At 37.0% G+C, this 27,202-nt stretch overlaps 4 protein-coding genes across 4 annotated transcripts in view; 3 read left to right on the top strand and 1 right to left on the bottom strand.

Moving 5' to 3' along the window:
- Positions 1 to 473: 473 nt before the first annotated feature.
- On the bottom strand, positions 474 to 4,803 carry TRIADDRAFT_52773 (uncharacterized protein; the record flags this gene model as incomplete). The annotated part of the gene is made up of 7 exons (XM_002108333.1): positions 474 to 534; positions 575 to 627; positions 671 to 716; positions 826 to 931; positions 1,143 to 1,182; positions 1,672 to 1,749; positions 3,889 to 4,803. The coding sequence occupies 7 exons, from the start codon at positions 4,801 to 4,803 to the stop codon at positions 474 to 476; spliced, it is 1,299 nt and encodes a 432-aa protein (XP_002108369.1).
- Positions 4,804 to 16,721: 11,918 nt separating this feature from the next.
- Positions 16,722 to 19,378, top strand: TRIADDRAFT_52772 (uncharacterized protein; the record flags this gene model as incomplete). Its single annotated transcript, XM_002109057.1, has 7 exons — positions 16,722 to 16,835; positions 17,307 to 17,461; positions 17,922 to 18,007; positions 18,312 to 18,432; positions 18,594 to 18,763; positions 18,859 to 18,935; positions 19,148 to 19,378. 7 exons carry the CDS (start codon positions 16,722 to 16,724, stop codon positions 19,376 to 19,378), a joined length of 954 nt encoding a protein of 317 aa, XP_002109093.1.
- Positions 19,379 to 23,504: 4,126 nt separating this feature from the next.
- On the top strand, positions 23,505 to 25,034 carry TRIADDRAFT_52771 (uncharacterized protein; the record flags this gene model as incomplete). Its single annotated transcript, XM_002109056.1, has 1 exon — positions 23,505 to 25,034. The coding sequence occupies one exon, from the start codon at positions 23,505 to 23,507 to the stop codon at positions 25,032 to 25,034; it is 1,530 nt and encodes a 509-aa protein (XP_002109092.1).
- Positions 25,035 to 25,569: 535 nt separating this feature from the next.
- Positions 25,570 to 27,202, top strand: part of TRIADDRAFT_52770 (uncharacterized protein) — a gene marked incomplete at both ends in the record, with an annotated part of 3,967 nt that continues 2,334 nt past the window's right edge. Inside the window, 2 exons of the mRNA XM_002109055.1 lie at positions 25,570 to 26,529; positions 26,662 to 26,704. Coding sequence (XP_002109091.1) covers positions 25,570 to 26,529; positions 26,662 to 26,704 — 1,003 coding nt within the window. The remainder of the gene's footprint in view (positions 26,530 to 26,661; positions 26,705 to 27,202) is intronic.

Genomic DNA, 27,202 nt, shown 5'->3' with positions numbered 1-27,202 from the left:
GCTATCCGTCTCATCAGATTATACAGGTAAAACCTTTTTTGAATATTGAGGTCAACATTCAGCTAACTAATCAATTGCTTGGGATACTATAGTGTTGGCTTCTTTACTTGAGCAGTCATACTGGTCTAGATAATGATTGATTCCTTGAGAGGAACATGGCATAATCACTATACTGTTATCACTTATCACACACGCGCATAACTTTTCGTGCAAATTTCTATCTTTGGTGCATTATATCATCCAGTCCAATTTGTACACAACATTTGGATGTAGATAAAATGTGCTGTAATCATCGCGTTAAATTATTACAGTAGCCTGTTGCTGGGACATTTAAATTGAATTATTATCTTAATCGCCGACTGCACTATTGATCACTTTTCCTTAATAACGTATTATAATTTATAATTTAAAATAGCATACACATACACGAATACTTTATCGTATCAAATTTACTAAATTAGGATTCTCCCATTTTAGATAACATCCATTAAAAAGTTCATTTCGTGAGTCAGCCAAATTGATATTCTACAATTCCTGCAATCCAAAATAATTAATTGTCATTATCGAGGTATACCTGTTGAGAATAACTATCGCTTTCAGCAAATCATGTCCATTATGGCAATAATCCTATCGCCGTGACGTAAGGTTAGCCAATCATGCAACTATTTACCTCTTTTCCGGTTAACTGGGACAAAGTTTTCTCGACAAGTAATTGCCTGGGAAATAAATATTCAAATTACCGACGTGAGAATGATGTCAATTCAAACGCATCTTGTAACCTCGAAATTTTGAAAGCTTTGACAATGACGTCACTACTGAGCTTACTTGCATTCGATGCCACCTCCAGGAGGTAGGCGCAGAGAATCGTCTTGGGATAATTCTGTCATCACCTGGTACAAGTTGCAATTGGAGCCAAGTCTGTTATGTATATCTATTCGATAAGAAAAAAAATCAGCACGCTTGCTAAATCAATTAATAGGCTAGCGAAACAATACACTGAAGGCACACAATGTAATTTACGACGTTTTAGGCTATCCTAACTTTTAGTACACTACTTCCGTTGAAAATCAAGGCTAAAAAAGGCCTTTTAACAACAGCCGCCCTACTTATCAGTGCTTAGTTGGACAATGATGATAATTTACCTGTTACTTCTTTTACTATCTTCCTGTCAAGTTCTTGCTCCTAATGTAAAAAGTAGCGAGTAGAACATCGACGCTTTTAACATAACGAGTTAACTTTTCGTTGATTAGCAAATAATAGACGACTAGAAATGCAGCGTTCACTAAAGAATTAAAACTGTACTAAACTAGGTTGCGTTCATCGTATACAAATAATCTTGCTTTGCTAGCAACACGCGGCTTAAAGTGTTCAAAGTCACCCTTGTGCTAGTACAGTCACTGATGATATCATAGAATAGCACGTTGCTTTGAATGCCTTTGATGGTACGGTACATTGATACGACGAATAGAGATTTAATCCAAGTAGTCTAGCATTTTTTTTCTCTACACTGGAAGCATTGTTAACATTATTCGATTGTAACATGTCAGATAAAACTGTTATCGTTGGTGATCATCCTCTTAAGTAAGAAACACTACTCATTCAAATTGTTATTGCAGTTAGCTCATTCTAGTTTATCAAGGGTCGTTTATCAGCGCAAAGCTAAGTGCTTACCATTAATTTAGCATTTTCGTCCACAGTTATAGCACCATCAAAGGTAATGAGTATGATACTCATATTGTCCTTGCTACCCTGAATACGAGAAATAAAATGAAAAGCAATCAGTTAATAAATCAGTAGATATGTCATGCTTCTATCAAATCTATTTTGAAGCAACTGCTTTTGTAGGCGTGGATACGCGTAGTAAGATCAATTGCAGTCATTCATTCCTTCATTTCTCAAAAGTGAGAATCATAAGAAACAAACTCAATTGCAAGATAATAAGATCAAGTTGATCAAATTCAACCCATTCATGGCGCCTACAATGTGGCGAAGCGATCGATGAGTCGGTGGTACACATAGAAAAGAATTTGCTACAATAGTTATTGATATTTTGTAACTCCAGTTTGCCCATCATTCAAATCAGGTGATCCATGGCTACCTCGTGTACATGGACGAGGCTTTCATGGCAAAACTTCAATCCAATCTTGTAGCGTATTTTCGCTATGAACCATATCCTATCTGAGCGGCCTATCGTTCTATTCTACATAGGATTATTGACGCTCAAGTGTGGCATACATTATACAGTACTGTATAAAGGCATGTTACGGTACTGAGTTTAATGATACACACCCACGATTCCACATTACGTCCACCAAAGCAGTTACTTTATCCTCTACGCACAGGCAACTTGATGCCCTAGAGCAGCCTACATCCTATCTCCTCACTGATTTGTTATAAGGTTATTACGTCGGTCAACAGCGACAAGTTTTTACAGTCGCGTAGAATAATCCCTATCCATTCATAATGTAATCCATCATCGTTTCGATGATAGAGACTTGCTCGCTTTCAAGAATGGAAAAGGGCCATGTCTAATGTTTATAATGTGCACTCGTGCCCCAAATCGTCTTTTCCATGACACCCTTGAAAAGGTTCGATCGCATCCTCCATTTCTACACTGCCTAAGTTAAGCCTTAACACTATCGGTTGATGAAACGTATTGTCGTCGAATAGTTGTAGCGCACTACAGTAAGGCTGTAAAGATTGATTGAATTGATCATCCCTTCGGGACCACTCGGAATCAGTAGAGTACAGTAGACAAGCTGAAAGTGCTGTTGGACGGTGATATCGAGATCCATCCATGATGGAGACTAATTGGGTTGAAAAAATGGGAAAACGGCCATGTTAATATTGTCTACGCGTGGACAAAATGATGTCTTGCATGACACTATTGCCTCTGTTTCTATACGGCCCAAGTGAAAGCCTGGACGTCTAGCTTGATGAACATACTGTCCCTAAATAGTGGTAGTCAACTGCAGTACTTAGGCTGTAAAGATTGATTGAATTACTGCTTTCTTAGCGACTATCGCCCTAACAGAACCGTCGACCAGCCTGAAACTGCCGTTGCAAGTAGTCTACTTGCAACGTTGCTACCTTAAAGTGGTCAGAAAACAGAATCCATTGTGCCCTAGTCTACTATACACTAGCGTCCAGACGTCGGCGTACAAAAGCGCTTAACTCCAGTAGTCTCCTGTACCATGGTACGGAAGATTTGCTGACGCATTGACGCAGTCATGTCCTTCAGAATAGTGCTTTACTATCATTTGTATGGGGGAAAGCAACCTGCATCGCGCATACTATAGTCCCATTGGAGGATGGAAAAAAAAAACCCCCTTCAAAAGGTTGAAAAATTGCACCAACGGCTGGCCATCCAGGATCATGTCGCTAGTTTATATCACTGTATTATAAGGTAATCCTATTGAGAAACATCTCCAAGGGGATGCTCGTGGGAGAAGCTGATCGAGCGATAGTAGGAGATGTGTTTCTACAGCGCTTGATGCTTGACGGTAAGTTGTTGAGTGGACAGGCCCGCTGCCGGACTCGATTTATTGACTAAAACTTGCTCAATGGGGTAAGTGGATGATGCAGGGAAGAGAAATCCATCCGCTGACAAGAGTGGAATGGTCCACCGTTATCCAATATGGCGACAACGGCCTTGAGTTGATCATCATTACACCCAGTGGATCAATGGGCGCGTTCCAATGAGGATATCATTTTGACTGTTGGAGTTTCAAATGAAAGGGAAAGTAGGGTTGAAAGTGCATTGGATAGGGTAGGAAGACAAGGTTGAAGATGGGCCAGCGGATGGAAATGGAAGGATAGGTGTACAAACTACAACAAGCTATTTTAGCTACAATGAAATTGTCAAGGAATGAAAAGCAATGCACAAACCTTTGCCAAGCACGTATTCAACACTTCATTACAGATTTCTTCCAAGTCATTGGTGATGGCCAAGCGTGATCGAACAAAATTGGCAACATCCGTATTATTCATGACGTCCCATATACCATCACATGCTAATACGATAAATTCGTCTTTGGGATCTCGAGCTATGGACATCACGTCGGGCTCTGGCGATACCAATTGATCGAGTTGTGACAATTCGCTATTACATTTGTACTCAAAATCGCCTAAAGCTCTGGATACTGCTAAGGAACCATTGACACGTTGTAAAACAACAGAGCCGCCGGCTCGTTCAATACGTTGCCTCTCTCGAGGTTTAAACGGTTTATGATCTTCAGTAGCGAAATTGACTTCATTACTACGGCATAATATCCCACGAGAATCGCCACAATTGCCAAAAATGATATGCGTTGGGGTTACAACAACGACCACAGCCGTAGTGCCACTTTTATCAATTCTTTCCGATTCGTTATAATTGGCATTATTTTGCTCTTGAAGAGTCCGTAAAGAATACAGTACCTCATCTAACTTTAAGAAACCAGTCCGTAAGCCACGTTGTAAACTTTCTACACTAAGACCATTCTTACTACTACCAGTATCGCTGGTGGTGCTAACATTGTCTTGACTGTCAGCAGTAGTAGAACTACTATGATGATCAACATTGGCCAAGACGTTGTCTAGTAAATTTTTAGCGCAATAGGCTGACGTTGCCGAACCGGCATGACCATCGAAAACACCCCAAAATGAAATTTCACGATTTTGGGGTAAACTGACAATCGCAGTATGGGCATCTTCCATACCCACTCTCCAGCCTTGCATGGCGGATAATCCGTAGTGTAAGCCATTCCCAAAGCCGCTGCTAGTGGTCTTTTCGACCCTTGCCTTATCCAAGAAGGCTCCCATCTTTCTTTCAACGAATTGGTGGTATTCTTACAGTACTGGCGTTGTCGTCAAATGTCTTTGCAATGGCTACCGTCTTCACTACAATGTCCTCCCAACGTTGCCAAGTCAACCACTGCGATCAATTGCTAATGTCGTCAGGAATGGTTGGCGTTTGAATAGCAGTAGTAAAGTGTCTGCAAGCTGTACAACTTCCAACAAATGTTAATTCTATCCTCAACCAATTCCAATTTTTCAACCAAATCGCCAACAGTCGATCCTTCAAGATTGGACAAAGACAATACAACCGACAAGGCCAAGAGAGCGACTGTAATACTGCAGACGCCACCGTAGTCCTTTTTGCCTACAGTCCATCATCCCCTACTGGACGCTTTGCGTTGTACTGCTGAATGGGTATGATGCTCGCCACTTTGACCGATGGATCCGCACATCGCGTTGGCCTTCTACAGTCCACCCCTTACAGTCTATACCGTGTATTGCAGTATATTGTACTGTAGCTTACAGTACAACGACTGGAAGCCCAACCTTGACTTACTGTGACGACACTACCGTCGTATCCGCTGGTTGTGTTCACGCTCAGCAGCAGTATCACCACGACAGGATGATCCATATTGGCCAAGACATTGTCGAGTCCATTTTGAGCGCAATATAGCCCATTGAGTGCAGGTGACGTAGGCTGTCGGCTGACGTTACAGTACACGGTCTACTGTACTCTGACTAGAATCCCAACCTTGATTCACTGTGAGTCATAGAGTGAAGAAAAAAACACTTGAACAGTATGCTGTGAGCCTGTGACTACAGTACTGTACTCAGTCTATTGCACTCTGACTAGAATCCTAACCTGATTCACTGTGAGTCATAGAGTGAAGAAAAAAACACTTGAACAGTATGCTGTGAGCCTGTGACTACAGTACTGTACTCAGTCTATTGCACTCTGACTAGAATCCTAACCTGATTCACTGTGAGTCATAGAGTGAAGAAAAAAACACTTGAACAGTATGCTGTGAGCCTGTGACTACAGTACTGTACTCAGTCTATTGCACTCTGACTAGAATCCTAACCTGATTCACTGTGAGTCATAGAGTGAAGAAAAAAACACTTGAACTGTATGCTGTAACTCTACTCTACTGTACTGCACTCAGTCTTCTGTACTCTGACTGGAAGCCCAAGCTTGACTGAGTGTGGCTCAATGAGTGAAGAAAAAACATTTCACTCTACAGTACCGTACTGTACACTCACTGAAGTGTACAGTACTCTGACTGTAAGCCCAAGCTTGACTCAGTGTGACTCATACTGTACAGTATATAGAGTGACGAAAAAAACACTTCACTCTACTGTACGCTGTGACTACAGTAATGTACTCAGTCTACTGTACTCTACTCTGACTGCAAGCCCAAGCATGACTCAGTGTAACAGAGTGACGGAAAAAACACTTCACTCTACGGTATGCTGTGACTACAGGTACTCAGTCTACTGTACTCTGACTGCAAGCTCAAGCTTGACTCAGTGTGACTCATACTGTAGAGTGAAGAAAAAAACACTTCACTCTACTGTATGCTGTGACTACAGTAATGTACTCAGTCTACTGTACTCTGACTGCAAGCCCAAGCTTGACTCAGTGTGACTCATAGAGTGACAAAAAAAACACTTCACTCTACTGTACAGTATGCTGTGACTACTACAGTAATGTACTCAGTCTACTGTACTCTGACTGCAAGCTCAAGCTTGACTCATACTGTAGAGTGAAGGAAAAAACACTTCACTCTACTGTATGCGGTGACTACAGTAATGTACTCAGTCTACTGTACTCTGACTGCAAGCCCAAGCTTGATTCAGTGTGACTCATACTGTACGGTGAAGGAAAAAACACTTCACTCTACAGTACTGTACTGTATGCTGTGACTACAGTAATATACTCAGTCTTCTGTACTGTACAGGCTGTTTCATAACATTTTGTCACTTTCGGGCCATATTTTTCTTTAAAAATACAGTAAAGCTATAATAGAATGATATATGAGGTTGATGGAGAGATTCTGAAATATCTGAATCTGGTAAAGTTAGAAAGTTAAACTTGCTCTTAAGTCCATAAATGATGAAAGTATCACTGACCGTTATATCCCCATTTATGAATGATCTACAGTACATATAAAGCAAGAATTACAATACTGTTCCCTTCTACAGTAGGCAGTAATGACGTAATGCATTTGAAGAGAGTCTGTCCTAAATTGTAAAAAGTGCGCAAATGTAACTAAATGGCGCATATTATTCGCCAAATTTGGGAGCTTTGAATGAAACTTTAAAGGTTTCTCGTATCGCCAGTTGCTATAATATCCTTCATGCCAATAGTAAAAATTGAGTTCAACATGCTCAAATTTAAAAGAAGATGTACAAATATGTTGTAAGTAAAATGTACACTGTACAGTAGTAACCAAACAAAGTTCTTAATTTAACAAAAAATTAAGGTTCAATTACACTACGATCAGGGTATCTTTCAATAAGATCTTTAACAATTGGCACGCGATCAGCCATCAGACTTTTGCGGCCAGTTGTTGGTCGACGACAAATGTTGCCGGTAGCCTGCCACTTCTTGTAATTGTACATGAATGTACCTCGATTAAGCTTGACTCAGTGTGACTCAGAGTGACGGAAAAAACACTTCACTCTACTGACTACAGTACAGTGAGTACAGTACTGTACTGTAATACTGAATCGCTGTGTACAGTACAGTACAGACTGAGTGCTATGACTCAACATTGGCATTGTCTAGTCCATTTTGAGCGCAATAGGCTTGGGTTACAGTACAATGTACTGTACTCTGAATGCAAGCCCAACCTTGACTCCCTGACAGTACAGTACTGTACACAGCACTGGAGTGTAGACTGTACACAGTCTACTGTCGACAATAGTCTCTTTCACACGCGTCACGTCGACAAACTGCAAACACAAGTTAGCCAACAAGGCCAAAGCAGAAGGTGTACTAATATCGTGCAGTATAGTAAACAAGATGAGCTCTATTTTCATGTTTTAACAGCTTTTACAACAGCAGTTTGCATCTTCAATTTCGGTTGTTACTCTTTGATTGGCCATAAGCGTACATGTCCACTTGTACAGTACACTTTACTAGACTTCGGCATTTTTGCAATTCTATTTTAGTATGCTGAAACGGCAGTAATGTACAGTATATACTGTATACACATTCCCGTCATGTTGCAATTCTACCGTACACTGTCGACTTTACAAGTCGACGTCAGCAGCATCCAATGTGCAGTATTGTCCACTCTGCCTGAGCCATTTCTTGCAATGCCTCAAGCCTGGGATTATGATCCATTTTATTCTACTCTTCTTCAACACAACTTGCTATATCGCCATGAATCATCAGAGTAGTCTTGCTAGTCCAAAGCATCGACTACTTTTGCTTGTAGTCCATGTCCAAATCAAGGTTCAATCTGCCGGAGAGATTCTTCGGCAAACCTCGCTTGGACTGTAGCATACAGTAGAATAGAGACGCATGAAGACGGAGGCACCGCCTGATCTCATGTCAGACAGACTTTGGATCAATCCTATTCGTGGAAACTAGTTCTTGTTTGCCCATGCCATGTTCATTACAGGCAATGGTATGGGTATGGCAAACAGTTGGACCGATCATCCCTTCCACGAGCTTTTTCGAAATAGAGTACCCTATGTAGGTAGTCCAGTCAGTCAATATTTCGATCAACGAATGGTTCACCGGTTACTTCTCTTCCATTTTTACAGTCGAGTATATTCTTTTGCCAATAAACGCGTAGGATAGGCTTGATTCGAAGCCAATCATCGCAACATTTCCCGGGTTAGGTAATCTTGTACAAACGAATTGGAAAATCAATCAAACGTTGCTGTTAGGAGATCATTTTTATTCTGTAATGGAAAAATAATAAAAAAGTGCAAAATGGAAAACGCCTGTCATTAATATCATTTGAATTCGATCAATACAATAATGGGCTCGAAAAGATACAGCAATAAATCCAACATGGCTGTCATAGCTATGAAATTGAATTTTCTTCCATAAACCTGACAAATGCTTATGTCAAGCAATAATTCAGAATTGAATAGTTCGAATCTAGCCAACGCCATGAATAACAAAGCTGTTGCGATCATGGCTGATGACACGATTTCAACAGGATGGAAGCGATTCAATGAATTAAATGGATATGCATTTCTGTTTAGAGTGTGCAGCATCATCAATAAGATGGAATAGAATCTGACGAAGTAACATACCATCCAATTTTCTATTTCGTATCGCATTTGTAATTTACATCGCTGTTCCGTTGTGAAAATAATGGGGAAAATGATGTCACTAATACTGTACACCTACACTTTGAAATCTTTCTAAACTAATCAGGATATAACAGTTTATGAAAGCATCACTCTATCTCTAGATTGATGCTCAGCATTTAATCTTGATAAACACGACGAGCTCAAAACTTGTAACTTTGACAGTTCTACTACTATCTTGCGATTGCATTTTACGTATGACTGAGATAATTATCACTGTCTTTACAAATTAGACTTACTGTACTTTATTGAGTAATGGTAGAGTTATTTTTGAATAGACGGAACTTATTATTTTGGGGATATTGCCATTACAACTGGTGCTGAGTGGACTCGATTGGCATTAAAATGAGATCCTAGAATTGTTACGATGAGTATTGTAAGCGAACGTAGAGCAGCGTTTGATTGATACATCCATTTTCCTTCGCGTTTGGCTTAATAAATAGGAGGTCAATGTGACCATGAAACGTTTAGAAATGGCAATAGAATACTTGAACAGGAGTGATGTACTTTGTATGCTGAATGACAGGAAATGATTATTGAAATGGTTTTTGGTATTCCATCAACACGATGTTTTAGTGCATTGTATCATACGATGGATTAGTATACTTTCCAATATGTCAATCGTATTGAGTGAGGGCCGTAGTGATCAAAGGCTAAAATTGGTTCAGTTTTTTTTTTGTACTGCTATACTCGTGATCATGTTTGCTCACAGTCCATCACAAGCTGGACGTCATTTTATTTCCACAAAAAGAGACCTCAAAGGTAGCCCGGCAGAAAAATAAGTAACGTTCACATTTTGTACCATAACGTGCGAGTATATTCGTCTTTATACAGATATTGAGGCATTTGTAATCGCAAGTGATAATGATGATCTTGTCTAGATTAAAATAATATTATAAAACACCAAATCTTTGCATCAATGTCATATAGTAATTATTATCATTTGGCTTTCTCCAACAAACCGATATCGTCTTTGATCCTATATCACGCAAAGTAAAGTACTGAGAAAGCAACTTCTTAGGCCTGTTAGGGGTAAGGATTGACAACATATTTGCAAGATAGATTTAACATTAACCATTCTTGATTAAGCATGTGTATGATGGAAGAAAGTAACCGTAGTAATTTGTAGACACTTTATTGCACTACCGTGTAAAAACCACCCATCATTATGATCATAAGCACACTCCATTTTGATGGCTATACGTTGTAAAATCAATTGAAGCTGGACTTAAGCATGTGCAAGCTGCAATGGACTCTCGGACTGATCGACCAGCTCTCTTCTCATGCTCGCATATAGCTCTTAATCAACTCTGCTTAGACAGCTTAATAAGCCACTGCTCATGATGGTATACAGCTTAATGAGTCCTGTTCGAGGTCGCATATAGTTTAGTAAATGTTACTCATAGTGGCATACAGCTTAATGAGTCCCGCTCATGGTCGCATACAATATAGTTTAATAAGCCTTGTTCATGGTCGCAAATAGCTTAATAAGCCTTGCTCATGGTGGCAAATAGCTTAATGAGTCCTGCCCATGGTCGCATATAGTTTAATAAGCCTTGCTCATGGTCGCATACAGCTTAATGAGCCCTGCTCATGCTCGTATATAGTTTAATAAAGCCTTGCTCATGGTCGCATACAGCTTAATGAGCCCTGCTCATGGTCACATATAGTATAATAAGCCTTGCTCATGGTTGTATGCAGCTTAATGAGCCGTGCTCATAGTCGCATATAGCTTGATAAGCATTACTCATGGTGGTATACGGCTTAATGAGCCCTACTCATGATCGCTTATAGCTTAATAAGCCTTGCTCATGGTGGCATACAGCTTCATGGCCCTGCTCATGGTCGCATATAGTTTAATAAGCCTTGCTCATGGTCGCATACAGCTTCATGGCCCTGCTCATGGTCGCATATAGTTTAATAAGCGTTGTTCATGGTCGCATACAGCTTAATGAGCCCTGCTCATGCTCGTATATAGTTTAAGAAAGCCTTGCTCATGGTCGTATACAGCTTAATGAGTCCTACTCGTGATCGCATATAGTTTAATAAGCCTTGCTCATGGTCGCATATAGTTTAATAAGCCTTGTTCATGGTCGCATACAGCTTAATGAGCCCTGCTTATGCTCGTATATAGTTTAAGAAAGCCTTGCTCATGGTCGTATACAGCTTAATGAGTCCTACTCGTGATCGCATATAGTTTAATAAGCCTTGCTCATGGTCGCATATAGTACTGTATAATAAACCTTGCTCATGGTCGCATATAGTATAATAAGCCTTGCTCATGGTGATATTCAGCTTAATCAGCCGTGCTCATAGACGCATATAGCTTAATAAGCCATACTCATGGTGGCATACGGCTTAATGAGCCCTACTCATGATCGCATATAGCTTAATAAGCCTTGCTCATGATGGCATACAGCTTCATGGCCCTGCTCATGGTCACATATAGTTTGATAAGCCTTGCTCATGGTCGCATACAGCTTGATGAGCCCTGCTCATGGTCGCATATAGTATAATAAGCCTTGCTCATGGTGGTATTCAGCTTAATGAGCCTTGCTCAAAGTCGCATATAGCTTAATAAGCCTTACTCATGGTGGCATACAGCTTCATGGCCCTGCTCATGGTCGCATATAGTTTAATAAGCCTTGCTCATGGTCGCATACAGCTTAATGAGCCCTGCTCATGGTCGCATATAGCTTGATAAGCCTTGCTCATGGTGGCATACAGCTTAATGAGCCCTGCTCATGGTCGCATATAACTTAATAAGCCTTACTCATGGTGGCATACAGCTTAATGAGAGCTGCTCATAGGCACATACAGCTTAATAAGCCCTGTTCATGATCGCATACAGCTTAATGAGCCCTGCTCATGGTCGCATATAGCTTGATAAGCCTTGCTCATGGTGGCATACAGCTTAATGAGCCCTGCTCATGGTCGCATATAACTTAATAAGCCTTACTCATGGTGGCATACAGCTTAATGAGAGCGGCTCATAGGCACATACAGCTTAATAAGCCCTGTTCATGATCGCATACAGCTTAATGAGTCCTTCAAAATGAGCAATTGCCACCATTCCTATTGGGAAGAAGGATAGAGATCCATCCTCGCATTGCTAGAGAGCCATCTTCTCCTTAATTTGAGTAGTTGGCATGATCTAATGCTCTTGCCAGTCATTTTAATGGACTATTTGATCCGATGTGGCTCAGTAACTAGTCTACTTTCTTTCATTGCATATTGTCAACGAACGCGCTGACGACCATTTATAGCGTACCCGCTAATTTATCCTAGCACGGGCATACTGTCCGTGTAGATATGGAGTCTTGCCTCGGTGTGATCCTCGACTAGATTTGGACTGTTTCAGTACCTTGACTACCATCATACTCTCCTATTCCGTTCAGTAGGGAAATATCCATAGTCATTGTATAATCCAATCAGCGAAAGAAGGATTTGGCCTAAAGACCTCTACACCTGTCCATTGAAAGAGAGAGACAAAAACTATAGGAGAATGACAGGGATACGAGCGATGTATGATACATAGGATAGCCATAGTGGTTGGCTATCACCTAGCGACAAGAATCCCGTCCAGGCTCATTCCGATCGGCGTTGTAGATGATCAAGATGGTGCCAATAAAATCCACCTTGGATGCACGTTAAAGCGTAATTAAGTGGAAAGAAATGAGCTCCAGACATCTGCTGGGATTCAACATGATAGCCGTAGCGTTGGTTGGCTTTCTACTCTCATTTCTTACACAAGGTAAGTGGTATCGAGTGGAATAGGAAGGGGAAACATGGCTGTCGATGTTGAGATTCAGGTTGACTATTTGGCCTGTTGATAGCGATAGGATGGAAGATCTTGTAAGAGTGGATGACGAAGAGACTTAAAAGACAGTAACAGTTGAACTAGTTAGGGATGATAGACTACAGTAGAGGTGTTGCACTGATTATCCATGTCGTTTAAACTCTTATAATCCACGGAGAATCACGACTGTCTCTATCCATGATCCAGATTGAATAGTTTCCCTGGACATCATCGATCAACATCATGGCGATTCATGGACGATCTCTTTTAGGTGTGTGGATCACCAAGAGGGTTCAAAGACAGTCTAAATGAGACTCATCATGGATAATAGAATGATGGAAAATTGTATCATCATAATCCTTACAGTTTAAATTGTTGTCGTTAATAGTAGAACATGGGCCTTACTTGGCTGTCTATTTTCATGGTTCACCTGGACTCATTTTGCTCGACAAGATCCATCAACCTTGTCGATGGCGATATCATGGTTGATCTAATAACAACAAGTAGTCAATAATCCTCCTTTCTACTACATTCTTTTCCACAAAGAATGTGCGAATGGTTCGCAGTTTGCTTAGTAAAAGATGAATGAAAATGATTTGCCATGGGCCTTCAATTTGTGTTCATGAGATGATCCATCGTCTACCCACGATCCTTCAACAACTCATCATGGCAACAGCGGCTTGCCAATCGGGCATTCATTTTCTCATTTCAAAGAGGCGATGAGGAGAATGAGATAGTTACGCTATAACCCGAATGCTCAGATTGTTCTCATTTCTGCCATAATATTGCTAGCTTGACGGAAAGTGAAATGGCGATCGACGTACCGCCGGTCCATGATCACCCATTCGCTCTGAACGCTTACGACTTGATATCGACATTTTCTCCATGTTGACCATTTCGTCCAAAATGGATCTTATCCTACGCCTTCAAATCATTGCTGCCATAATATTGCTAGCTTGACGGAAAGTGAAATAGCGATCGACGTACCATTGGTCCATGATCACCCATTCGCTCTGAACGCTTACGACTTGATATCGACATTTTCTCCATGTTGACCATTTCGTCTAAAATGGATCTTATCCTACGCCTTCAAATCATTTCCTAGACACTGTCATAAGGCCTTTCTTCATAGCTATACTAACATTGTCTCCATTGATAGTTTACGCAAATGATGTCTAGACATCGATCGAAATCGGTGGAAGGATTGAAGTCTAAAATGATCCTTAGTCCACCACCGCAACATGATGTTCAACATGATTCATGATGAAAGAGATTATAGCGATCTCTGTCTATAGATCTCTTGCTTACTTATTAAAACACAGATGACATGATTAATTGATAAGATACTCCATTTCCATGGATTGAACGCTGTAGAAATGTTGTGAATATCGTACTTGGACTACGCGTAATTTGGATTTTAATGATAAGAATGAGCGTATCCAAATGATGACTTTCAGTAGATCCTTCCCTTCCTGATTTGGCTCTCTTACTAATTGGCTGTCAAGAGTCTTTTTGTGTTATAAACGATGGGAAGAATGCACGACTCTACATCCTTCGTAACATGATTCCTTACAGTAAATCTATTCCTTGATTAGACTATCTTCCTGTTTGACTGACTCAAGTCTTTTCTAGTGAGAAATAATTGAAAGAGTTCCTTGCTCGATATCCTTCTTAAGAGGATCACTTTGACTACATCTATCCATTTACGAGAATACCTTACTGTTTAACTGGCTCAAGTCGTTTCTAGTAGGAAATAGTTAGAAGAATTCTTTGCTCGGCATCCTTCTCAAACTGATTGCTTTCAATAGATCTATTCCTAAATTAGACGACCATGCTGTTGAAGAAGCTCAAGTCTATTCTAGTATGACAGGATTGGGAAGAATTCATTGCTCGACATCCTTCTCAAAACGATTACCTAAACTCGATCTATTCCATGATTGGACATACCATTACTTTTGAATTAGCTCTCTTCTCTAGCTAAAGTGGATTGGGAAGAATTCATTGCCAGACATCTTTCTTAAAAGAATTCCTAAATTCGATCTATTCCTTGATCTAGCAATCGTTGCTGTTGAAGTAACTTACATCTTTTCTAGCTAGAAATGATTGGGAAAGATTCATTGCTCAACATCCTTCTCAAGAGGATCACCTTGACTAAATTTATCCCTTCCCCAGAACACCTTACTCTTTGACTGGCTTAAATCTTTTCTACTGTAGTTCGAAGAAATGCTTAAAAATGAATATCGATAATTTACATTGCGGAGTGAAATTGTATATCGGTATGGTGTTGGCCAGTCATTTCATCAACATGGATAGTTTACTCATAGGCAATTGGAATGCAGAAAATACTACTGTTAGACAATTTAAAATGATCTCTTGTAGTACCATCGATCTCATATTAGACAAGATACATCAAAATTTAATCGTAATACTGCCATGATGGAACCAGGCTATCAATCACTATATTAAAGCAAATAGTGCTCATCGACTAATGACAATTTAAATAAATGAATGAGAATTAGTAGCCATTCTGAAATGATGTACTTGACACATTTTCGGGCTTAACATGAACTCTAAAATGTATAAACTCATGCTAAGGCTTTCTACAGAGTAACAAACTCTTGAAAATCAATCCCCATACTCTTGAGTCATTCAATCCATTTCCATTGCGTGAGTTTTTCTATTCTATCTTTAGGTAATAAAGTAGCTCTGTTTCAAAAGACCAGTCTCCATCACGGATATCGGGGAAGAAAAGGGCATTAGCGAGTGCATCGGTCTGTTCTAGCGAATTGAATGCATTTCTTCTACACGATAACATTGATTACAAATTGATTTCCTATTAGTTGTATATATATTATTGATCATTTGTCATTCATTCAACCTCTTGATCGAAGAAGCTTTCCTCAGGCTATCTTTTAAACGTCCATTTGATATCTTTATCCATCCTTTAGCGATATCGTTAACGTTTACTTTACAGTCTTCAACATTATTTAGGGTAGAGTACAGTATGCATGGGTAGAAATATTCACTGGATATGATTTTAGTCGTTGAAAAACGATGCAGTAAAACTGTCATCAGGGGCTGATGAATCAAAACATAAAGTTATTGAGACGATTCGTTGCCGGTATTATCCTTCATGATCGGTAATTGAACGATTTTCCAGTAGATGTACCGTCGGAAATTGAAAATTTGTCTACACCAAATCTCGGTAAAATGGCAACACTCTTTGCCAGGAATCTTCATCCATAGCCTTAATCGATCTTTTGAATTAGGATTTCTTTGTATTGGATCATATTGAATTGTTTATATTGACAGTGGCATTGATGGATATGAAATAGTTGGACTGTAGAATTATTTCTACTAGATCGATTGATTGCCCTTGCAATAGATCGATCGTGGTGTTATTCCCATGTAATTAATCAATCTTGAAACTATTTCAGTACAACCGATCAACGGATGAATTATTTGTAAGCAATAAGTAGATCGCGGAACTATTTCTATACAACGGAGCGATCGTTGAGTTATTTCTATGCAATAAACAATTGTGGAATTATTTCCATGCAACGGATCGATCGTTGAATTAGTTCTACACTCTACTACCCAATTCTGACTGCGATCACCTTTACATCGATATCATTTCTTTTTTCACTCATTATGAGTTCTTCAAGCATAAACAACTGATTAAGAAATAAAAACAGAAATGCTGCTAGACAATATTAGACAAAATAATTCCATGTTGACCTTTATTCAAATAGCATTGACCAATTAAGAATATCGTTGTTTGATTAAGATTAAGAATGTTTCGATAAGTAGAATGGAAGAAAATACTTTCTTTTATTTGTATTTGTTAGCGGATGCCCTGGATGCTTGTACTGGAAAATACTGTGGTAGAACTGTATTAGAAAACGGCCAGTTAACGGCATGTGGAGTAAGTAATAATCAAAATGGAAAATGATTTCAAACAGTCTTATCGAATATGACTTTGCCTAGGAGAAGAATGGTTAAAAATGATCAGTCGATTCATGATTGACATAATCGTGAGATTGGTTATTGATCTTGAACAAAGTTGGACAGTAGTAACATCAAGAAGTGCATAAATCCTTCTCATCCTTGGGCGAAAATTGACAAGTTTAATCGGCAATGATATCGATCGTCAACTCTTTATTTTGTTATGTAGTTTCTTGCGTTCAATTTAAAAGATCATTGCATTGCTTGAGTTAGTTATAATGATTCCTTTTCTTCACTGTCTTGATTGGAATGCACTACATAGATCGATACTTTATTATTTCCATCATCAATAATGTAGTTTGTGGACATCAATTACGTCCATGACAATAAATCAATTAGATACTATTCACTTATTGATTCAATAAATGTCAACTTATTGTTGATATTGTAGCCTTGCCTTTGCGGATTCCGACCCAATGCCTCGGGTATTTGCCAACCTTGTGCTCTTCCCTTAATCGTCTATGACTGGCTCTTCTTACTATTTATGAGTTCCTTTTCCTTGGTGTTGCACTTTTTTTTTATCGATCATTACGTTCGTACTGATAGGTAAGCAAAGCAAGAATTCTTTTCTCTAATGATATAATGGAAGATTGATTTCACTTGAAGTAGTTGTTACTTAAATCGAGGCCATATTGTTGTTGTGGCCATAGGCATGAAAAAACATCATCTAATACACTAGATTGTCAATTCTGTGAATAATGTGGGTGATGGTAAACCAGTTAGCAATGATGAAGTTGCTATATCTTTACGTATATCTAACGATTCCATAAAGTAGCAGTTTATGTCTTTGTAGTTTGAAACCATGCTGTTAATCAATGTGGGCGCTTTCTAATTCTTTTTCTTCAATAGATGATTAATATTACTAAAAGGAGTTATGACTCGTTTCGAAGTCATGATGTTGTAACTGTTGACATAAAGCAGCCATAATATAATACACTAGATTGTCAATTTAATCAATGTTTATGCTTTTAATTAACTTTCTCGATCACTTTTACGCACATTAAAGCAAACGGCTCGCAATATGGCATGGATCTGCGATCTTTGAAGCGATCGTATCTGCAATAATATCCATTCTAACATCTCGACCTATAGGTAAAATTGCATATAAATTAACTATTTTTTGTAAATGATACAATAGGCGAGTTTTACACTGCTAATGTAATTAAAGGATGATAAAGTTATTATTTTACTGTATTATTCTGATATAATTCTGGAACGAATAAATCTTATTAGCTTTAAGCAATCTGTAGAAACATTAGCAGATTACGTGCAAAGGTACATTTGCTCAAAAGTGAGATAGGTTTAATCAGCTAAGATCAATTGATACAAGCTAGAACTATTTCACGCGTTGGCGTTTGAGACTGACTAGCGCATTCCTTCTCGCTATGGAATATAGGTAGCTTAACATTAGAAGGTTGTGGCGTTAAAGAATTATCAGACTGGTACACAATATTTTATAATCCCACAATCGATTACAAAATTACCATTCATTGTGCAGCTGAAGCTGTTTGTCCATTGTAAGTAGACATATAATATAATCTGTCAATATAGATATATTGGCTGTGAATAGCCTGAGCTTAACACCAGTCAATTTTAATGATCATCTTGTATCCCCATCCAATGAATTGTACACATTAACTGATTTCATCTTGAATGGCTTTTGTGTTCACACTTATAGGTATAGTATCGTACTAAAATATTATTTCATCGCTTTAATCTTGATGGCCGTTGCTAGAACAATGATTGCCTCAAAATTCAATATTTTGGGCATGAAAAAGTCTATCTATGCTGCACTGTATTTTTTTCCTCTCTTAATCGTTACACAAGCCGTTCTAGGTGGAGTACTTTGTAAGTCAATTGCTTCGGGGATTGGTGTATGGAACGTCTATGCGTTTTCTACTGTCTTATCAACGTTGCTAATGAAACTATCATTGATATCCTAGATTTTGGTTTTCCATACATTGTAATAGTAACAGCAACGCTTACAACTGCTTATACCTTAGCCGGCAATAACGTCAGCGTAAGTATCGAGAAAGTAGAAATCATTTAAAACAGAATTAAAATAACATAGCGTACCATTAGTAACCTTAAATAGCATGGACGCAGTAAAAGGATGATCGTTTCTCTGATTGTAAAATGAAATATCCAAAATAATTTAATTATACTATATCGATAGGTAATCGTTCATAAGATTATAACAGATCTTGTTTAATTTATTGCCATTGTTTCTAGTCTTTTCTGGATGTTATCAAAAGTAAGCGATTAACCATCATAACTGTGGTACACTGGCTGGCTCTTGCCATAGGCATTGCTGCTGCAACCAATGGACTAAAAAACCCACCTATTGCAGCTCAAGTGCTGTTAGGATTAATTCCTCTACCGCTTGTATTTTATATTATTACGTATAAGTTTACGAATCCTCAACGAAGTGGGCTTATTGGCACACCTGAAAGATGGTATTAATATTTATAGTTGAAAAATCAATTTAGGATAGCAAAAGTCAACGAATCAGCCGCTTCTAACAATTAGCTTCTTGAAAGGATCAACATTACGTGATTTGATAGTTATCTTGTGTTAGCAATCAAGATTTAACATGTCTCTCCATAATTTACCGACAGTAATCCTATATTCGTTCTACCGATATTGTTGACAATATGAGAATATTTTATTTTTTTACTGCAGCAGGTCTGTTAATAAACTGACATGATGTGTGCTATAGCTACTTTCTTATCGTTTATTTCAGTCATGGCTTTTACGGTGCTATTTTACTATATTGAAGGATGAACTATAACACTTGCTTCTATTTTAAAATTTTTTAATTTCATTTAAGATATATCGCTGTGACAAGCAGCATCGATTGCTCAAGTTATTTTGGCTCTTACGGTTATATACTTTTACCTTATAATCCGTAGTGTAAAATAGAAATAACGAAATGTTGATATGCAATATTTACATAAACTATTCGAAATTGCCTTTTGCTAGATTAAGTGGCTTTATCTAGTAATACTGCGTTTTTTTCATCTTATTTTGAGACAATGTCAATGTTGCATAGTAATCAATTGCTTTGTGTTATGCAAACATTTCTACAATTACAAGAGATACGTACATGAATAAGAAACTATATTCCTATGATAATCCAATAATTATAAATCTGGGATAAACTTTGGTATCTGTATTAGATAGATTTCTTTCATACTAAATACAGGATTTCTTTCAAATGTTGAATAGGATGCTTTATTTTGTTATGGCTGCTTCACTAACCAATACTAGATCATCGATGTATCACGTTTTTCAGTAAGATTTTGTTGCCATTGGCAGTATGATTAAAACTGCTCATTAATGTATAAATTTAGCGTTGACAACACGTATTACAGTAATGCTAGAGCTGAATCATATTTAATAAAAAAGGTTTCTAATATAAAATATAGTAAGATTGACTGATTGCGACAATATCATGAAAGATGTAATAGATTGAATATTTATCCGATAGTAGTATGTGCTCACCTAACAGCAGTTTTATTGCACAGAAGACATACCGTATCCATTGTAAATAGTCTGTTTATTTGACAAGATCTTGCTAACCACCATGTGGTTACTACATTGTCTCTAGCAGCTTGTACATTATACAGTATTAACAGAAGCAAGTAGTAATTATGCGATTTGTTGTACTAGGACAAAGTGCACTTAAAAATCACTATTATCTGTTCGGTTATATCGATAATTATCCGCAGCTACCTTTACAATAAGTTAAGCTTAAATCAAGTTATTGTTCAAGTTTTCCTCAGCTTCAGTTGGAAGGTAATGAAAATCTGTTAGACTATTCATATTCAATCCACATTAAGGAATAAATCTTATACATGAATCGAAGACTTTAAGTACGATTGCAAACAACTATTAAGTCAATACTGTTTGGATGGAAAATAATCAAAAATCAACCTACGATACAGCATTTTGCAGATAATTCTACCGATTTAAATTAAGATTTTGTGTTTGTACTTTAATAGGCAAATTGCATTCTCTTCCATTTTCATAGACTAGTATGGTATATTTTCTATCTTCAAAGCTGTAAATGCTACCGATTTCTACCTCAGTTTGCGTTAGCTATAATAGTTATAGTGTTAGTGGTTCTCGTATTATTTCATCACAGCTTGCACGCTGCTTCCTAGTAACTACCGCACTCTTACGCGAATTACACCCTATAATAAAGTATCTGTTCGCTACTAAAGACATTTATGTCATTCTCTGAAATGGCAACTATTTCCACTTCTGCCGGCTCAAGAATCTCTCTATCAAAATAATAACTATTTCTTTATCAATAGAGCCACGGTTTATGGTAAACTTGAACTATATATATGAATATTTACTTAAACTAATTAAGTTCCAGTTTGATGTTGACAATATACTCGCTCGATGCTCAGTATATATTATGAGTTAATAGCAAAGATAAATCCTAATCGGAGTAAAGTCATTGGGCTCATGCTATATTCACGCAATATACTATATGCATGCTATATATGCATAGCATATGCATATATCTTGATAATTCAATTCTGCCCTTTCCATACGATTATGGAAAATAAGTTTCCATATGCAGACACTAGTAGCTATGCAATTGGTGTTAGCTTTATGTGAGTATTTCTTTAAGCGTGTATAGTGAAAGAAGTCGGTGGTAGGCAATGTGCGATATAGTAGATTAATGTTAAAATATATCGACACTGAATACTCGTCGCTATTTGTCATTAGTTTCAATGAATATGTTCTTATTGCTTACTGCTAATTGCTATTGCTTAATGAAAATACGCAAATTAAAATACAAACAATTATATTGCAAAACCACACCATTAATATTACATAACGCGCAGTATTTCTTCATTACCCTTTTCCTATAGCCTATAATCTACGATTGCAGTTCTCATTTGCAAAATTTCAATTGTACTTTCTAGTCATGAATATTATTAATTTAGCTTACAGTTACAGTAGTAGATTACCATACAAAAGATATTTTAATTGGGTGCTACTTGAATATTATTAATTAATCAAGCTAGCGAGTCGGTCACTGAATATATACTCGTTTAATGATACATTTAATCGCATCGTGTTCATTATACTGTACATATTTAATTTCAGTTACTGATGTTTTCGACATCAGTGTGATAACTATGATATTTGAATATAGGATTGAAAGTCTGCAGATTTTAAATGAAATGGTGAATCTACACTACGGCTTTAACTTGTATGATTTGTGCTATTTAGATTTTGTATGGTGAATTGAGTGCGAGTCACTTACATCGTAAATTGAAATAATACAGATCACCTCTTATATGCATGGCATTATATGAGATTAAAACTAAACCTGCAATAAAATAGTCTATCTTAATATCTTACATAAAATTTATACATTTAATAGAATGCTAGTTTATCCTCGTGTAAGTACCATAAGTGTCATGCGCTATGCAGGTGATTTATACATTAGCCTTAGTTTAATTAGTCATCAATTGATTTTGTTTTCATCAATCAATCAATTTGATGATGCAAAATTATTATCCAATCAATGTTAACGAAGTAAATGCGAATTGTATACTACTCCACAATATTGACAAATAAGATGGACACTGTATCGTCAAAGGTGCAACCTGTAGCTATAGTATACTGCTTTATGATGAATATAGTAATTAGCATTAATTAATATCTTGAGTTTGAGTATGAACTTAATAGAATTGGATTTTTAGATCGTGAAGTAATGTAGAAAATAATCATATCAGTTTATTTTATGATACTACATTTATTGACTGCTGAGAAATGTCAAAGCATGAGCATAATCGACTAAATCAACTGTCTGACGTGAAAAATAAGTCATGAAATAGTCTCGATTAGTACTGTATAAGGCAGCAATGGTAAATAGCGGAAAGCTACAAGTAATCCACGCCACTTGAGTATAAAGCTCTACATCAATTTACAACTGCAGTAAATTGTATTAAGCAAGTTTATTAATTCAATCGTTATTGGTATGCGTAGAAGCTATTATCATGTTCCTATTTTATTCATGTTTATGCTAATCTTTAACTTATTTTACATGTAGCCTCAACATTTGACTCATTTTGATGCTAGTGTTGTGCTAATGATGCGTTTTTTAATTATTATTATAATAATGATTGACTTGGATGATTGATATATTAGAAAAACGGATAGAAAGAAGTATCGACAAGAATGCCTGCCCACTTTAATTTATTTCTTCTCCATCATCCTGATGAATTGTAAGAGAATAATGGATGAATGATTGAAAACCGCGAACAAATAAAGGCGTATCCGATTTGGCTAATTAGAGCATGTTCCTAACTGAAATAGACTTTGTAATGCTGATCTTGATTTGAAAGCATCGAGCATCCATGATAGTGTGCTCTTTACGTATTTTATCACTCATTTGTACAGCGATCAAAATTGTTAACCCTATCGAGTAGACAAATTGTGACTATTTTTCTCAAATTGTATATTTTGATTGTTGTTGAAAAGTAAAATATGGCCAATCAGACTAGCAATTCTACGATATTTGACGAGATTGAATCTATACGCAAAAAGGGCGTGAAATATCATGGCGAAGGCAATTGCATTATTTTATTTTCAAAAAGCTGTAACTCAAATCAAATCGATAGCGGAGAGTAGTGATAGTCGTCGTCAACTTGAATATTCTATTTATCTCGCTATGGCTCAATCTTACCTGCAAAAATATCAATTGATAGAAGCCAATGAATACAGTGAAAAAGCAGAAAAGTTAGCTAAGAAACTAGAAGAGGTCAAGATTTCTTCTTGTTTCGATATCCAGGGCGACTGTAAACGACTTCAAAGTGATTTTATGGGTGCTTTGAGTGATTACAACAAATCACTTCAAATAAAATTAAAATCGTTAGGGAGTGAACATCTTGATGTCAGTAAGTCCTATCATAACATTGGCTTGGTCTACCAGAATCAAGGCAAGCATGACGAGGCTTTAAAGGAATACAATAAATCATTAAGGATTAAACTGAAAATTCTTGAAAATAACGATCCAAGTATTGCTGTATTATATGACAGCATTGGACAAGTCTATGATGATCAAGGCAAGTATGATGACGCTCTATCAATGTATAACAAGTCACTCAAGATTAAACTGACACAACTTGGCGACAATCATCCAAGTATTGCTACAACGTATAACAACACTGCAAATGTCTATAATCGTCAAGGCAAGTATGATGACGCTCTATCAATGTATAACAAGTCACTCAAGATTAATCTGACACAACTTGGCGACAATCATCCAAGTATTGCTACAACATATAACAACATTGCAAGTGTCTATAAAGATCAAGGCAAGTATGATGACGCTCTATCAATGTATAACAAGTCACTCAAGATTAAACTGACACAACTTGGCGACAATCATCCAAGTATTGCTAATACATATAACAACATTGCAATTGTCTATGATAATCAAGGCAAGTATGATGACGCTCTATCAATGTATAACAAGTCACTCAAGATTAATCTAACACAACTTGGCGACAATCATTCAAGTATTGCTGATATATATAACAACATTGCAATTGTCTATTGTCATCAATGCAAGTATGATGACGCTCTATCAATGTATAACAAGTCACTCAACATTAATCTGACACAACTTGGCGACAATCATCCAAGTATTGCTACAACATATAACAACATTGCAAGTGTCTATCATCGTCAAGGCAAGTATGATGACGCTCTATCAATGTATAACAAGTCACTCAACATTAAACTGACGCAACTTGGCAACAATCATCCAAGTACTGCTGATACATATAACAACATTGCAAATGTCTATAATGATCAAGGCAAGCATAAAGAAGCTATTTCTATGTACGAGCAATCCTATAACATTCAAGAATCAGTTTTGGGTCACAACCATCCAGATGTCGCAAAGTCATATAACAATCTAAGAAATGTCTATCAAGCTGAAGGTAAGCGTGAAGAAGCTATTTCTACGAATGAGAAATCACTCAAAGAGAAACAAGAGGAACAAGAGAAGCAAGAAAAGCAAGAGGAGAAACAAGAGGAGCATGAGAAGCAAGAAGAGCAAGAGGAGCTAGAAAGTCTGTTTTAAGCCAAATCCATAAATTTGAGCTGACTATAATATCGGGATAGCTAGATTACTTAGAGAAATAAATGCTTATTTTAGTTTTCTTCAGTTAAGTTGTAAGACGTTTGATGAATAATCATCTACTAAACATAATCCTTGACATTTAACTCTACTATATTAAGCGGTAGCATACTGTAAAGTTGAGATAGGAATATTGAAGAGTTAATAAATACTAAATAAAATTCGATTTAGCTTAAAATTCATTAATAAATATTGTTATTTTTCTAGAAAATGCTATAACTGATATTGACTACCAGAACGAAAGTCACTTAAATATATTTCCAGGATTTATACCGGGTAAAATCATTAGTATAACTTTGACAATTATCATTCTAGGATCAAGATATCATAGAAATATTGTATAAGATTTACAATTATTGAGATTATAATGTGATAGATTGTAAGCGGAATAATCTTTACTGGTAATATCATCGCAAAATACTGCAGATGGAAACGTATTCATACTTGCAGCATTTTTCCTTGCATATTCTCTAACACAATGTCAACCTATTTTATAGCATTAAATGGCTATCCTCAAATAACTGAACTTTGTACAATATCTGATAATCATACCATAACCTTACCAGAAATACCTCAGCTACGTCTATTCGTTCCTAAAAAGGCTTTAAAGGATAATTTATCCATAACATTAACAACCTTCTACACGGATGCCCCGTACATTTTTGGCCTACCCGTCGATGATGGTGAACATCTAATTTATTTATCACCCATTATTCGACTAGAGCCCGATGGATACCATTTTGGCTACCAAGAATCATTTGAAGTAATGTTACGGTTACCAATTCCTTCCGCTAGCGAATTGTGTCAGTATTTCAAAGTGGATAACATTAAAGACCTACCTTTAAAATTAGGCCATCGAAGTCAAGAAGATAAAGTTTGGAACATTCAGAAATTAGATTACCAATCCATATCTATACAAGAAATTGAGAATACATATTGTATTAATGTCCCTATTCAACATTTTTCGGATTATTTAATCTATATTAAATCAGCAGTATCAGTTTTATTCAAGCATATATTTCCCTCATATCAGCAGGAAATCAAAGCTGTGGCTTACTTATCGCCGATTGATTCCTATTTAAAAACCACTCATCTGAAGATTGTAATATTGAGTAAAAATGTAGATGACGATAACATAATGCAAAATATTCCTGAGCCCTACCGGCGAATTGCCCTTTCGCCTTGTGGATTAGAAGATGTTATATTAGAAAATGGCTCCTATAAAATCGAATTCAAGAATGGGCGCCTTCTGTGTGAGGATAAAGAATTGATGATTCGAACGCTTACCGTGAATTGGAATGAAAGGGTCTGCTATCATCTTGATTACGACTGTAAAGTTTTAAATCCAAACGATCCTTTAACTAGTGCAGCTAGAATTACTATCAAGCCTCGTAGTAATCAAAATGATCAAACGCTAAAATCTTTAACCTTAATGAAGGTATACTAATATCAATGAAGAAATTACGTTGCAGAATGTTTCTATATAACTTTTTACAAATGAAACAGTAAATAGAAATTGTTTTAATACTTTGCGAAACTAAAATTATAATCAATCTGAACGATTTTCTAGCCATCTTTAGCTGATGGTATGGACACGAATTCCAAGCTTACAAGTAAGAAATGGATAATATATGATTAACGCTTGAGAATATTGATGCTAGTCAAACAAATACCGGTATCTTTTCAATTTTAAAAGATTATTAATTTCGTTTTACAGAACACAGCTACATTTTATGTCATTTTTGAACAAATAACGATTATTCTCTAAACTAAAATATTCCTTTATAATCATCCGTTTTCAGTTGTCTTATCTTGCTATCGCTATTTTACAATTTTCTGCAAATGATTTGTTTATTTTTAAACATGACCTTCTGCAATCACTTGAATTTTGATCGTTACAAGTACTACCAAAGCGTAAAATGCCAAATTCTGCTCAGTAAAATGTGTTTTGTAACAGTCTTCTTTGAATTAAAGTATATTTTTCAATAAGTTCTCACACTCTGTATTTTTAAAGAGAATAGCTTGCAGTTAGTACAGAAACATTGAGTTAAGTAAATCGCACTATATTAGAATCATTCAAGCCAAAAGAGTACATACTTTTAACGTTTACG

This window comes from Trichoplax adhaerens, genomic scaffold (genome assembly GCF_000150275.1).
Source record: "Trichoplax adhaerens TRIADscaffold_1 genomic scaffold, whole genome shotgun sequence".
NCBI classification, from domain to species: domain Eukaryota; kingdom Metazoa; phylum Placozoa; class Uniplacotomia; order Trichoplacea; family Trichoplacidae; genus Trichoplax; species Trichoplax adhaerens.
This window is presented reverse-complemented; position numbering and strand designations above follow the sequence as displayed.